The sequence below is a fragment of the Stegodyphus dumicola genome, chromosome X1, assembly GCF_044657685.1.
Source record: "Stegodyphus dumicola isolate Sdum_Otavi_A_Nest chromosome X1, ASM4465768v1".
In the NCBI taxonomy this organism is placed as follows: domain Eukaryota; kingdom Metazoa; phylum Arthropoda; class Arachnida; order Araneae; family Eresidae; genus Stegodyphus; species Stegodyphus dumicola.
In genome coordinates this window covers 46,310,293-46,326,983 of record NC_140780.1, presented here as the reverse complement: position 1 = coordinate 46,326,983, position 16,691 = coordinate 46,310,293, and the positions used below count along the sequence as shown (strand labels likewise).

Genomic DNA, 16,691 nt, shown 5'->3' with positions numbered 1-16,691 from the left:
TCTCAGCGAATTCTCGGAGAGAGGAAGTGACCAGCAGTCACAAAACAATCCCAGCTTTTTGTTCCTCTTATAGTTGTTCAAAAGGAGGCATTGTCCAGTTTCCTTTCATCAGTTATAGGTTCAGTGTCTCAGACCACCCGGTTTGAGACCCCAGTTGGAATCGGAAAGTTCCCACAGACTTTTTCCCAGGGTGTCTTCATCATATCCAATTGTTAATCAAAGTGTGTCAAATTTATATGTTTAAATTGATAGGTCACTCATAACCCTGAATGGTTTTGAGAAACCGAATTTTAATGTCAAATTTTCAAATTTAAGAGGCATGTGTTATCGCTCGCCAATCAAGAGGATCAAGGATCAAGGAAGTTAATTTACGGAGTGCGCTAGGCTAGGCCTTTAACTCCACATCATCAGAGATAGAATAATTACATCAAAAGAGGGGTTCATCTAATAAGGGAAAATTTTGAAGCCTAATTATAAAAATAAAAGCTTTTCAGATAATGCCTTCCGCATGAGAAAAAAGGAAAACTCTTAGAAAGACTTTAAATTCAATTTTGTGTCTAAAAAGGACCAGGAATAAATTTTGAGAGAGGAGGACACGCCCAGGACAATTTGAACAAAATCATGGAACGCAGTTCCAAATATAGAGAAAAAAATGAGAGTTAGTTGCAGTAGGTAGAGAGAGAAACATTCTCTCGGGAATTTTCCAGCTCGGCCACGAGCAAATTTTTGTTTTGCTCTGAGTAGAGCGATACTAATATCTCGGTCATAAGATTTACAGCGAGGTAGTCGGGTTCGCCGCTAACTTACGAAGAGCACCCTACTCGGACACAGCTCAGTCCGGCAACCACCGGCTGAGAGGCTCGATTTATTCAAGACAGCCTCATCTTGAGCCTACTCTCCTCTTGGACTTTCCAAACCAGAACTTTCATCTAAACAGGAACTTGTATACCCTACTGTGAGAACAATATAAGTTTATTTATTTATTTATTTATTGCATATAGCATAGAAAGAGCCCAATAAACCATCTACGCTACCTCTTGTCTTTCGAATTCGTCACAGTGCGTTTGTGGTCTTGTATTGTGTACGGTTCTATGTTCTTTGTCTGCTGCTGTTTTTTGAAAAATGTATGAAAATGTTGGGAACGAAATTAGCATAAGTTAGTTTAGTTAAATTAATATATACTTTTGTCTGATGTTATGGGTCTTATGCTGTTGTGTCTCAGGATGCATGCATACATAATACTTTGTATTCCATGCTAAATACCTTAATACGAAGCATTTTAACACTGTCACCTTTTTTTCCCAGTATCACATCTATTCAGCATTACCAAAAATACTCACTACACACACACACCTGTGAGACACTATGTATTGTAAATGAAGACAGGTTCTTCTCCTTTTAACTACACTCATGGACACAATCGTATTTTAGGATATTTTCTACTTCTTTTCCTTTTCCTTCTATAGCCCCACCTTTTTTTCCCCTATTATTTTTTGAGCCATTTATTTTATATTTTATTTTGTCCCATCTTTTCTTCCTGGCCTTTAGAACTCGTACAAAATGTACGAAGTTCCTTTTTACTCTCCTCTGAAATACAAAATTGCCCCCTTTCTATATACCTTTCCTTCGCACCTAAGCTTGATTTTTCGCCCATCGGTGCAGACAGACTTAGCGGGTGCAGAACAAGACATCTGTCTACTTTGTCTGTCCATATCATTCGGCTACTCAGGTTACCGTAAATGAAACAACTTGGCGATAAATGAAACCGCAACTGGGGGATAATCCAAGGGCACCCTAAAATATAGGCTAACCTTCTTTTTTTCTTTAAACTTTGTTTTCTATTAATCTCTTATATCGTCTCGTAATTTTGTCTAAAATGATATATTCAAGCCCAGCTTCAGCATTCTCGGTGCTTTAGGCAAATATATTAATAATTCTGAATTAATATTTCTTGCTGGTCATGAAAACAGCGATTTAGGCCAAGGAAGTTGGAAAATTTTAAATTTAAACTCCTTGATTTAGGCAACTACCTACGTTGTCAGTGCTAGAAGTCAGCTCTCGTTGTATTTTAATTCCTAAATTTAACGACCGAAGGACTTCGTGGGTGCAAAACCAGACACCGGTGTTCTTCGTTCGTTTGTTACAGAGGAGCGAACTTCGAAAAACTTATCTAATAAACCCTTGATTCTGTTATTAAAGGTAATTTTTTTTCTGATAGTGCTATACCCGAACGAATAATTTCTGCTTTAAATTAAACCAAACTCGGCATGTTTGCTCTTCTTGAAAGAGCAAAAGTTTTAAATGATTATTACTAGTACTGAAATTCTAAGAAGGCGCATTAAAATTATGATGTTAAGTTACATTTATACAAGTTCAAATATTAAAAGTAAATTCGAAAATTGAGTTTATTTTGCTCCCTATAAATATTAATTTTTAGTTATGGTTAAGTTTTTTTTTTTTCAGTGTATGGATTTGAACTACATCAGTTGCATTACGCAAATTTTAGACACGAAAGAAGCAGTTTTGCCCTACAGATATAAAAATTTAGTACCCCAAAACTATAAAGATTTGATAGGAATGGAAATTCCCCCCCCCCTCTCCCAGAAAATTGCCATTTGTTGATTATCAAAACATATTGCGTCTCGTTTAACTGCAGTTAATGTAAGACAGAGTATCATCGGTAATTAGAGTTCAAATTGCCATTCACATCTTTTGTCAGATATAAAAATGTACACAACTTTGTGAAAGGAAGTTTAACAAGAGCCACTTACATTTAACAAATTATGTTTTGTTGTAAAACCTATTATGTGTTAAATGCTAAGTGGATGGAATTTGCATCGTTTATAGTTATTAAAAATTTAAACAAAGGAAAACTGTGTGAGATGTGACTGTTTTTCCTAAAAACAGATAGATGGCATTAAACTAAGATAATAAATAGGAAGTAAGATATGTAATAATTACAGTAAGGCAAATACTCCTCGCTTGTTTTGCTTTAATTCAAATAATTCAGTCTGATTTAAAAAAAAAAAAAAAAAAAAAATGTTTATGATCTACCTCCAGGAGTTTGCATGCAGTGAAAAAATTTTACCCTTCCAGAAAAGTTATGTGTTTTTTGTAGAGATATACTGTACTTGAAAACAGAAGAGAAACATGCCAAGTGAAACATAAAATTAGTAACACCACAACCTTGAGTTTGGTGTATATTTATGTCAAGATCTCAATTAATTTTGAGAGCAAACAGGTACAGGTCCCTCTTCACCAGGAGTGAAGAAATCTGCAAGACTATCTCTCTCGAAATCATTTGAGACCTTGACATAAATTTACGCCAAAGTCAAGGTTGTTGTGCTACTAATTTTATATTCTATAGTTTTCAGAGAATTGTTAAAAAACACTTCAACAGGAAAATTTTGTAAGTAGGAAGAATGTGAGCTTTTTGACATTGTTTCACATGTTAATTTAAATTGAAATATTTCTGAGTTCCTGCTGTGGATTTGATCATGTAAGGATGTCATAGCTTCCAAATCTTGCAGTTTTTTTTATCACATCTTCCAGTCTTCCTGTAGATCACTGAATCTTCAGGCTTTTGATTTGTAGCTTTAAAAAAGGAAAGTATTTTACAATGATAAAAGAATTTAAAATTATTAAATTGTGCAAATTGCATTATCTCACTCTCTAGTAATTTTCCTTGTTAAATTTGTTTTGATATGATTGTCTTAATGCTCTGTAGATATTTATGGAACTTTATAAAGACTCAACCAATGTTTAATCAATTTATAATTTTATTAACTTTGCACTGCATTACTAGGTTTACATTACTGAATTTATCCACACCATAGTACATACGCTAATTAATAATTTTATTTTCATCATGTTTAAAAGTACTTTAATGATAAAAGGTTTCATCCTATACTGAGTATATTCTCTGTATGAAAGTGTTCGAAAGTTACAGAATAAAATTTGCCAAAAATTATAAAATTTAGAATATCTATTAGGCAAAGGTTTCTAAATCACTTTGGTTTTCTAAAAAACTTTGGTTTTTTATTCTATCAACTTAATTACATTGGCAATTTACATTTAATTAATATTTTAACTCCTAGTCAATTTGCTTACTAAATTTCTCAAGGTTAATCTTTGGATTATGGTAACTTGGCAATTTTTTGGTGAAAATTTGGCGACCAACCCTGCTACAGTAACCTGCTAGTTGTTGTTTGGATGCCATTTTGTTTTCACGAAGTAAAGGCATTTTTTTTTTTTTTTTCTTTTTTTGCTCAACATTTTTTTCCAACAATCTGCTAGCCGAATTACGCTTATGCTAGAACTTTTATGAAACAAAAGTGCTTAATCATGACAAAGATTAGGTGCGAAATTGGGAGAAAGTGGAGAATCGCAAACTGCTTGCCGCGTTTTTAAGAATTGCACGTACACGGTATCCATGTACACGTCGACCTATTTTCACTTAAAAAAAAATCCCAGAATTGCACAAAAATGGCATTGCGCACACTCTTGACTTTATCTATGTACACTGCTAAAGTCCTAGCTAGTAACCTTTATCGCCTTACCAAAATGTCGCCAATCTATCTGTTACCATATTCCAAAGATTAGCCTTTCTCAAAATCCTTACTAGTTTAAATTTCTTTTTTGAGAAATTCACTACATTTTGTTTTACTTTTGGTTTTCAATGTTACTGAACCCATGCCTATATGGATGACAAAACAAGAATTGAGTAATTGAAGAGTTAGGTTTAGAGGCAACTTTACCTTGTTAAGATCTGTCTCCTGCCTGCTCAACAATTATTCACTTATGCAAATTAATTTAGCCAAAAAAATTCTTTAAAAAAAATTTTTGGGATTAATTGTTTTGGGAATATTATATATTTTTCATGGTTTTCGATACGTGCACTTAATTACATATGCTCCCAAAATTTAAATTATATTGTAAATTAGTTTGCAGCAATAATTAATCTTTTATATGTATGCAATTAAAATTTCACAATTTAAAATTTGAATTTAAATTTACTTTAAATTACCTTTATACAAATAGAGAATATTTCTTAATTATATATCAATATATTTTATATCAGAATCATAATATAAATAATTCTTTAACCTGGAGCATGTGTTATAAAACAACTGTAAGTCAATTTGAATTTCTTTTGAAATGATGAGTAAAAATATAATTACGGGTGCCCCTTAGCGTTTTTTGGCGGTACATGGGCACCGAGTTTGTGCAATGCTTTGACCTGTTATTTTGGCTTTGTAGCAGCAATTTTTGCTCCAAAATTCGCCACTATACAAATCCAAAATAACAAGTCAAAGAATTGCACAAAGTCGGTATCCATTTATACATTGACATATTTTCACTTGAAAAAAAAAAAAAAAAAAAACGAAGAATTGCACAAACTAGGCGGCATTGCACACTCCCTCGACTTTGTCCATGTACACATCGATCTAAATTCACTTAAAAATTCAAAGGAGCAGCCAACAAAAAAATATGTAACCTCAATAAACTACATTTTAAATCAAACAATGAAATAACATAAAAACATAAATTCATCTTAGCAGTACACATAAGAAATCTCCACTTACCTTATTTACAGATTTCCCTGTCTTCATTCAAACAAAATTCCTTAACAGCATCCAAAAACTTCCTAAAATCATCTGGGTTAATCTTTGGATTATGGTAACTTGGCGAAAATTTTTCGACCAACCCTGCGACAGCTACCTGCTAGTTTTTGTTTGGATGCCCTTTTTTTTTCACAAAGTAAAGGCATTTCTTTTTTAACTCAACATTTTTTTCCAACTATCTGCTAGCCGAATTATGCTTATGCTAGAACTTTTATGGAACAAAAGTGCTTAATCATGATGAAGATTAGGTGTGAAATTGGAAGAAAGTGCAGAATTGCAAATTGCTTGCCGCGTTGTTAAGAATTATACATACATGGTATCCATGTACACGTCGAGCTATTTTCACTTAAAAAAAATCACAGAATTGCACAAAAATGGCATTGCGCACACTCTTGACTTTACCCATGTACACTGCTAAAGTCCTAGCTAGTAACCTTTATCGTCTTACCAAAATGTCGCCAAACTACCTGTTACCATATTCCAAAGATTAGCCATTATCTGAACTGGAATCTGTATATTGGTGTCGTCCCATAAATTCACAAAAATAAGAGTAAAAAATATCCTCCATAGTGCAGGTATCCTCCAACGTTAGATCATGCACATTTCTTTCCGGCAAACAGCACACTTATAATGGCAACTAAGTAAACCTTCATTTACACATCAGTGAGTTAATGCTTTTTCCATTTCATTCCAAATAGCTCAGAAACTTCAAATTAATCTTAGAACATTCAGCCATTTTACTATGTAAACCATAAAATAACAATGTATTTCTTATCTAAAACCAATCCCATCATTCAAATTCACCACAATCACGCAACCAATTATGTCATAACAGGATTTCCATAGCATTCAGGCACTCATCTTACCATAAATGAAACAATAACTTAGCGATAATCCAAGGGGCATCCTTTAATCTACTCTAACGAAATGATCGTTCCACGCAGCATGAAATCTTACTGGAAACTTCCAGTGTTCCATGATTAGTTACAACTGAGTTTTTTTCATATGAAGGCATACGAGCGACTGAGTGGTCTACTCTAATGAAATGATCATTCCACGCAGTATGAAATTGTACTGGAAACTTCCAGTGTTCCATGATTAGTTACAACTGAGTTTTTTTCATATGAAGGTATACGAGCGACCGAGTGGTCTACTCTAATGAAATGATCGTTCCACGCAGCATGAAATCGTACTGGAAACTTCCAGTGTTCCATGATTAGTTACAACTGAGTTTTTTTCATAGGAAGGCATACGAGCGACCGAGTGGTAAAACTGCCTAGCATTCATAGTTTGACCCAAGCTCAAATCTTGGGAAATGTGCTGACTTTTTGAGTTTTCGTGGTTTTCCCTACGTGTAAGTTAATATGAGTTTGACTTTTCCCTCTTGTTACCCTGAGAAAATAAGCTTGGTACTTTTCCGTTTCGCCAGCGCAAATATCGCCAAGCAGACTTTATTGGCGACAACATACAGTATACACATAAAAAATGTTAACAGATGTTAATTCTAAGAATTTTTTATTTTGAAGGCATAAACATTTTAACATTGTTTAAAATTTTGTAAAAAGCCAATAAATAAAGACAATAAATTTGTAAAAAGACATTAATTTAAGAATTTACTATGCTTTCATAATTCAACATACTGATTCACCGGTTTATATCACGTGACCACAAGTGATCTCATCTCATGTAAACTATGCTACAAAAATCTAATTCTCTCCGTAAATATCTACATTAATTTCAAGTTAAATCGTAATTTTGAATACAAGTTTAAATGCAAGAATTATTTCAATTTGTACAAATAGCTTACTCAGAAATTATGTAAATCCGCAGTGCTTTACTTCGGTAGTGCATTCTCCTTAGAACTGATGAATTTAACCCTTGACTTTGCTTTTTCTATATTTTCGGGTGAGTGGTGTGATTGCATTCTAATTGACAAAATTACCTCAAATGTCCTTAGGGCATAAAATTGAACTATCTGGTAAAAATTCTATGTAATTGTATGGCAGTATTGAAAGAAACAATCAATCTGATAAGAAATGGCTGCGATTTGTTTTGAAAAGGAGGAGTAAAAGGTTACAAGCAATGATATTCCTTTTGGCATCAGTTTTACCATTATTAGTGACTTTATCACATGCGCCGGCAAAACGGAAAAGTACCATAAGCTTTAATCAAGTCCATAACTTAAGAAACAAGAAAGAGTTTTAATATTTCTAAATGAGGTGATTTAAGAATTCAGTTCAGAACTTATATATGCCAAATATTCAAAATATTGCATCCACACATCAAGTGCAGTCATTGCATTCATTAAAACTGAAATTTTGGACAAAGAGAACCTGTGATTGTGTGTCTGGAAACTTGTTTATAAAATTAATAATAATAAGAATGAAAAAAAAAAAAAAAAAAAAAGATAAAACAGCAGGCTAATAAAGCATTTTTCTTTCAAAACCTTTATTCTTGTTATTAGTCTAATTGTCATCATTAAGTTATGTATAATTATTTGTATTATGATTGTTTCAATTGCTGTATATTATAGAGAAAAATGTAAAGGGGGTCAATGAAGAAAACAATTCTCTTAAAAATGCTCAATGCAAGAAAAAGGTTGTGGGAATCTCTTGTCTATATATAAATACTGAAAATCTGTGAGGAGCTGATAAAGAAAAATGAAATTGAGTATCAAATTGGAAATGATAATTTATGTGTTGTTGTAACAAAGAAAGGGAGTCAACATTATACAAGGAATGCATATTGTTAAATAATTGAAAATTTGATTGTGTCTTTAATATGTTAGGATTAAATTATTGATGTTTTTAGGTGGGACATTTATTACAGAAGGATTATTTTTAGATCATGCATCTAGGAATGTTGTTTAATATACCAAGAAAGTATATTTTACGAGAGGGAATTTTAAATGTGTGTGGTATCACTGGAGACATATTTGAATTAAAAGAAAATTGTTTATTTTCTTGAAACTGTTAAGAAATTTCCATGCTTGGAAAAAAAAAAAAAAAAAAAACCCAACAGCAAGATCTGTAAATTAAATAAGATAATTTTAGTGTACTTGGGAATGCTAGTATATTGTACATCTTGGATTAAGCAGTTGCATAGGCCCATAATAGCCGAGTGGTAAAGTTGCTGAACACTGGTAGTTCGGTCCAAGTTTCCAATCCTGTGAACGGGCTGGCTGCATGGCATTTTCATATTTTTCCCTATGTGTAGCATGTATATATGCCAGTTTCCTTTAGAAAGTTCGCCATGAATGCATCCCTCCCCTCAGGCAGATAGCCATTTATGGTTTGCCTTAATCACATAAACCAAACAAAAGCAGTTGCATAAAATATGTGGAGTCAAAATGCAGTAATGAAGATGTTATAAATACTGGATAATTTAGTTTGTAAAATTTAATTTGCTTAAATTTTAGTTTGGACTTATTAAGATAAACCAGACCACATTTTAGCAGGCTGATCAAGCTTTAATTAATATAAAACTTCCATATTCTAGAAACTTCTAACATTTTATCTTTCATGATTTACAATTCAAGGTTTGGTTTTAAAAATAGTCATTTAGATTTGTTAAAACTGTTGTATTGAAATATTAATAATATTTTAATTCATATTAAAATTTCAGGCTCGTGTAAAGCTCTTAGTCCAAACTTTAAGCTGCACTTTTTGTTCCTATGATTTCTGAAGCTATGTTTTAGAATTATGTTGGAAAAATTTAGTTTTAACATTATTTTTTTCTTTCCCAGAATGGAGTTGAAAATTAAAACAACGTGGGATGACAGGCCATTAGACCATGACATCACTAAAATTAGTTTCCAAGATGATGGAAATTTTATCGTCATGAATGTTACTGCACCTTATTTTAAAGATCCTCCTCCCTCAAATGGTGTTGCAGGACAGCCTTTTGAAAATCTGTCTGATTATGAAGGTCTGTTTATCTTTTTCTACTTTAGTGTTCTTTTACAGTTTTTTTACTTAAAGAAAAAAATTCATGAAATACTGAAGTGGCTTTAAGGTTACTGGTTAATATACAGTAGACTCCTAAGTAACTGGCCCATTCTAGGAAAAAAGTTAAGTTTGTTTCCTGCAGAAAATGTGGAAAGATTACTGTTGCAAACGATCATAATAAAACAAAATTATTTATGAAAAATACAAAATGGAAAAGAACTCATGAAATAACAGCAGTATCAACAGATGATGTTATAATATTTAAAAATTTAAGTATTCGTAATCTGGACTATGTAAACATTTAAATCATTTATTTAAAGTAAATTGTTCCGTAATGAAAAGGATCAAGTGTAGAATCATGAATTTTGTACTTCACATTGGCATTTACTGAAATACAAGAGTAGTATAAACAGAAACAAATAGCAGGTGCATCGCCTTTGCATTGACTAATTCATGGTGTGCTCCTGTTCATGGAGGTAGGAAGTAAGATGGAGAGGCTCTAACCAATCTCCCCCATACACTGCTTTGAAGCACTGGTGACCAAAATATTAGATGATTTGTGATTAAGATCAATGTGTTTTGACACGATCGAATGTAAATATTTTGTAATTACTTTGTAAATATACATATAAATGTATATATTTTCTTTTTCTACAATATTTCAGAGTTCTGAGTATATGAAAAAAATACAATTTTAAACATTTCATTCTGAATGGAATTAAATGCTGTACTTTTCACAGAACTGTTTGCTCAGTACGGTTTAATTTGAATGAAATATTTTCAAAAGTTTTCATTAATTGTGTTAGAAAAAAATTTTAAAGTTATTCATTTAAGGATTAAGATAAAGGTTAGTTAAAGTTTAAAAATTAAGATCAAAGTTTATTGTATTATTAATATTAAAATTATGCATTATTTCTGTTCTATTTTTAGAGCTTCTTCCTTAAATACTTTCTCAAATATGATATGATTCTTTAGCTTCTTATTACTTCCTTAAGTATGCATGTCATAGAATTTGCTTTACAATTACTTTTAACAGATTGCTCTCCAGTATGAACAATTCTTGCTTAAGTAGTTTCATAATGTATTTGTTAACAGGATTTCAATTTATGTTTGCAATTCAATGTTAAGGTTATTATATAGTTGGATAATATGGCTCTACACTTATATGCGCCCTAAGATCACCAAATGTGGTGATATGCTTTCTGCGTTGGTTTTTGGCATGATTGTGTGTTGTATAGCAACCCTTTTGACGTTGAATGCTCTTTTGCTGTAGCGTTTTAATTGCTCATTGGTTCGTGTCGTGCGTGTTTTGAAATGGCCTAGCATTCAACTACAATGAGAGACGTGGTTGCAAGAGGGTCTGGGAGATTATTTTTAGTAGCTGTGCATGATAGAATTAAGGAAACGCTGATGCAGTGTATTAAAGAGTGGATTGAGCCTCGTACAACTATTTTTTCAGATGGCTGGAAATCTTGCAAGGATTTAGAAAAAGAAGGTTTTGAACATTTATTTGTGAACCATAGTATGAATTTTCTGGATAGTGTGTCTGGCTGTCATATAAATACGATAGTGATTACGTGGCGGCATGAAATTGGTATTTCTGCTGTTCGAAAAAGCATTCATTCATGGTAAGTGCATTTTATTTTATTCTTGTTCTTATTTTGTAGAATGTTATGTTCATAATTTTTTTAGTATGAATTTCTGTTATTTTTTTAGTTGTTTGTAATTTATATTAGTTAGTTTAGTTTATTTTGTTGATTAATGCGTAGTGCCTAGATTGTGCAATTCATAGATGTTTTTTTAAGTTGAAACAGAACGCTGTGTACATGGTATTCTTTGAAATTTATTGTGATGTTAATTTATTAAAGTGAGTTGTGTGTAGTTTGTAGATTCTTTTGCTGCCTAGGTTGTGCAATTCGTAGATGTTTTTTTTAAGTTAAAACATATCGCTGTGTACATGGATTCTTGTCAAATATTTTTGATTAGAAGCTTTACGTTTTGGTATCTAAATTTTTTGTTTTTGTTTTGGATTTTTAGATTAAATTGTGTGTTCAAAACGGGGTTTTAGCATGTGCGAAAACCCTGTTTTTGGAGACATTTTAGCCTTAAAGTTCGAAATGCAGAGAAAAAAATTAGATAGTAATGTGGCAACGTGGAGTTTCTCACCAAAAATGTTTGGTGAGAAATTCGGCGACTTAAGAGTGCATATAAGAGTAGTTCCAGCACTATTTATAATCATTATAAATTTATATATATTTAATAATTAGATTTCTTCACAGTAGCTTTCACAGGAGTTTATGAATGAATAAATCCTTCATTTTAAATACATTTTAAAATAATTTAATACATATTTACATGTTTTGTTAAAGGGAGATAGATGTGTTTTGTAAGCATATGCATAAATACCCATACATATTACATATTTTTCATTATCAGCATGTGCAAATTTTTAATTTCTGTGCATTCACAATCTTTTTTGAATAAAGTAATTTACAATAATTTTGCATATACCCGAAATTTTTACATAAAGATATGTATAAGTATAATTTGAATGAAAATTGCATGCATTATTATTAATACGCACTCAAAGGTCAGTTTTTCTTTGAAATTTCTTGACGATGGCATCTCTCCCTTTAGGCTGATAGCCCTTTCAGGCCTTACTCTATTTAATGAAAACTTAACCTGACCTATGTGCCTAGTTACAAATTTTTTAACATGCATAATTTTATATTTACATTTAGCCATCAAATTTCAAACTTTTGACTTAAAACATGTTTTAGGATACATTCATTATCAAATTTAAATCATCTAGTACATGTATTTTGCCAGGGCACTCAATACCATTGCTGTTACTGGTTCTCAATTTCTCAGAGAAATCTTTAATCCAGGAGAGAGTTAATTGAGAATCGAAAATTTCGCCAGTTTTTAATTACGAGCAATATTGTAATATGCTCCAGTTAGCCATTCTTTGTCTATGAATGAGACCTGCGTATGTTAAGAAGTGAGCGTGAACCTTGAATTTCTGAGGAAAAGAAGACTTGTGTGGGAAAAATTTAACAATCTGTAAACAATAAGAGGACTATTCATGATCGGATCTCCTTTGGTAAGATACACAAATGTTTTCACCTCTGTCAATTGCCTTATTTTGAAATTCTTAATAAGTTGTCTTGATAATGTGGCATGTTCACATGGTCACATCATCTTAACTGCACATGGTGCTTCTGTGGAATTCATGAATGTATCCATCTTCTGTTCCACACATTTGTGTAAAACTGTACATAATTTTTCACAAATGTGTCGTTCTGGGAAGGTTAACTTATTGGCATATTGGTGTGTATATTTTATAAATTTTGATGAGAATTGCAGCATTAGGTGGTAATTTTATTTTTTAATTAACCCAAATAAGTAGTTAAACCAAATTAATAAAAAGTGTAAACCCAAAGTGATTATTTTTCAGTTATATAAAAGTAAAATGATGAGTTTAAAATGAGCAACTATAAAACCTCGCCTCTAAAAATTTTTAAAAAATACATGTTACAATAAAATGTGCATGACAAAAAATTTATTTTATTTAAAATATTTTGGCAGTTGGAACATAAAAGAAGCGAATACTCTATCAAGGGTATCGAAATACATATACAATTTTAAATGTACCATAAAGTATTTTTCATTCTTTAAGCTATAACATTTTAGCTAAAATCTATATTTCTGTAGTTCACCAGCTAAGAATTTTATAAAACAAATTTATAATCAAAATTGCTGTTGTTAGTTATCTAAAAATAACCAACATAATATAATAAAGTTATATTACCATCAATAATAAAAGATGTGATTTTTGCATAAATGTCACTAAACTATACAAATTGCTATTATCCATCAATGAATGTTTCTCTTATGCAGAAGTATCCCGTTTTTCAATTTGTATGGAACTCTTGTGTGTCGAAATACTATCAAAGCGCTGTCAAGGTAGCTTCTGAGTATAAAGAAAAAAACACATCTGGAGACTGAAGCCTCGGAGCAGTGCTTCACTTGTAGGCCAGATTTGGCCTCTCCTTTCTTTCTTACCTCCATGCTCCTGTTGGATGCATCCCTTTCATCTTGGCATGCTAATCCTTCAAATTCTTATAAGAATCATGACATCTATGTACACTCCTCAAAAAAAAAAAAAAAAAAAAAAAGGGGGGGGGACAGTGCTATATCTCCTGTTCTACTGGGCCGATTGACAAAATTCAAACTGCGTTTTTCATGTCTCAAAAGAGCGACTTAAGATATACTATTCTAACATAGGTATTTTGACACAAAATCGGACTTTTTCTGAAATAACATATCAATATTTTTCCATATTTCAATTCTACGACTCAAATTATGCCAGAATACCAAGTTTTGTAAAAATCGTACGAGTAGTTTTTAAAATATTAGCTCTCAAAATTTTAGCTCCTCAATGTTAATTGAATTTGGTAAATATTTATTAAATATCTCTTTTTTTTTTTAATCAAACTTTTATTATTTTTTCTTTCACATTTCGAAATTTAGGTTCATTCCAAATAAAATTTACCCATTTTTTTTTAAATTTCTATTTTTAAATAATTTTATAAATTTTTTGAAAAAAATTTTGAATTATAACGTATAAAATTTTTACCATCACCTTAAAGTTGGTGTATTTTTAAGCATATCTGCAAAAAATTAGACTTTTTTATTAAAATTTTCTAAGATATACACGAATTTACATATTTTCACGTTTTGAAATTTGGCATCTTTTTTGAGCGATAATAACGCCAAATGTGGTTTATGGATTTTTGTTACAGTGAGCTATTTTTAACCTTAAATTTCAAGTAAAATTTTACGGAGAATTAATTATATGAAATTTTTTCTCTCGATGATGCGTAATAAATATTTATTAATACTATATGAAAAGCTATTTTTTTAAAATTACAGATGATATTATTCAAATTTTTAACTATTTTTTTTTAAATTTCTCTCTTTCTTCCTTTAAAAAAAAAAAAAAAAAAAAAAAAAAAAAAAAGAGTAAATTTTTTCTTCGGCGTTTTATTGTCTGCTACTTTATTTTAACTTTGTTTAAATCGAATTCTCTAAAACTGAGAATTTTCGTTTGATGTTTATTTGAATTTTATGAAAATATTTTATGACATTAACTGCATAATTTATTTCTAAACAAATTGTTGCTTATGAAGTGGCTGAAAGAGCGGCTGATACTATCATCCATATTTTTAAAGCACAGTATATTTTTATAGAAACATAAGATTTAGAATAATCATTTTTATAAAAGTCAAATTCTGATATAAACATACAACCTTCTAGAGCAGGGGTCGGCAACCTGTTTGTCCTTAAGGGCGCAATACTAAATTTGAAAACCACCGAGGGTGCATATTTTACAGATAGTCAACAGGTATAAATAGGCATTAAAAAAAAAGTTTTTTTATAACTTTATTTTGTTGGTGTCATACATAATGATACATATAATTCAGTATGAAACTTGGGTGTCCATATTTTCAGCTAATTTCTTATAATTGGGGATATATTTAGGGTTCCCGGTCCTTAAACAATTATCTAAATGTGAGTCATTAAGCTTTGTTCGGTATTTTGATTTCAAATATTTCATATTTGAGAACAGACTCGCAATTGTATGTTGTTGCACAATATGAATAAATTTTAGCGCACATTTCCTTAAAATAGGATACTTATTTTCATCGACTAATTTCCAAAACATTTTATCATTACTATGCACTTTTAAAATAATATCACTTTGCAATTTTATTATTTCTAATTCTAGGTCTTCGATATTATGAAGCTCGAAATACACTGAAACTATTTCAAGGACATCATCTTCAGTAACATTGAATGGATTTATGAAAAATCTTAGAACGGGTTCTAATGCTGCAAAATCTTCAAATCTAGAAGAAAACTCTTCTATTAGCTTATCTATAATTTCTAAATATGATGTAGCAGTAAAATTGTCGTTATTCAAATTTAAACTTTCAACAGTATATTTTATATTTGGGAAATGTGATAATAATTTTTTCAATAGATGGGATTTCAACAATACTAACTTGCATTTGAATGCATTTACTGCACTATTCATGTCAGTGATATGCTGATTTTCCCCTTGTATTTTTAAATTTAATTCATTCAACTTTGTCGTTATATCTGTCAGAAATCCGAGGTCGATCAGCCAATCCTTATTTTCTAATTGCTCGTAAAATTCGCCTCTTGATGCAGTAAATTCCTTTATTTGTTTGCAAAAGCATGATAAACCACTCAAGTATTTTACCTCTGCTCAGCCACCTCACTTCAGTATGTAAAAGAAGATCTGTGAACTGAACGCCCTCATCTTCTAAAAGTAATTTAAACAATCTGTGTTGCATAGCTGCCGATCTTATGAATTAATAATTTTTGTTACTATCGAAAATACTTGTTGAAAACCGATTGTTTTTGCGCATAAAATTTCCTGATGTATGAGGCAATGATAAAAAATAAATTTCGGGAATAAGGAATCCTGTCTACATAAGGCAATAAATCCTTTTTTCTTACCAGTCATCGCTGGTGCCCCGTCTGTTGTAATTGACGATAACTTTTGTTCAGGTAATTTTACATCTGTTATGTACTTTTTAAAAGTAGAAAAGATATCTTCTCCTCTGGTGCTTCCCTTTAATGGCAGAACTTTAAGAAATTCTTCTTTTGTTGTAAAATCAGAAAATACCATCTTCACGCAAATTGCTAATTGTGATATATTTGTCATGTCTGCCGATTCATCCATCTGTAGCGAAAAGAAAATACAATTTTCCATATCATTTGCTAATTCTGCCTCCAAATTCTCCGCAATTACTTCAATTCTTCTAGTAACAGTTCGTGCTGATAATTGCAACGTGTTTATAGCTGAAACTATTTCCTTTTTATTTTTAAATTCTTCAAAAAGTGAATCAGCAGCTTCTAACATGGCTTCTTTCACTAATTCTCCATCTGTAAATGGTTTTTTATTCTTAACTAGCAAATGTGATATTTTATATGACGCAATCGTTGCTGCTTTATGTTGTTGCAGTGGTTTAGTAAAAAAACTTTGCTGGTTAGTTATTGAAGATTTTAAAGAAATAATTTTTTTTCT

General features: G+C 31.2%; 1 protein-coding gene across 1 annotated transcript in view; it reads left to right on the top strand.

Annotated features, from left to right (window-relative positions):
- The first annotated feature begins 2,075 nt into the window (after positions 1-2,075).
- The window catches only part of LOC146993135 (UPF0462 protein C4orf33 homolog), a 76,870-nt gene continuing 62,254 nt past the window's right edge, over positions 2,076-16,691 (top strand). Inside the window, exons 1-2 of the mRNA XM_085807089.1 lie at positions 2,076-2,199; positions 9,370-9,551. Coding sequence (XP_085663215.1) covers positions 9,371-9,551 — 181 coding nt within the window. The 5' untranslated portion in view covers positions 2,076-2,199; position 9,370. The remainder of the gene's footprint in view (positions 2,200-9,369; positions 9,552-16,691) is intronic.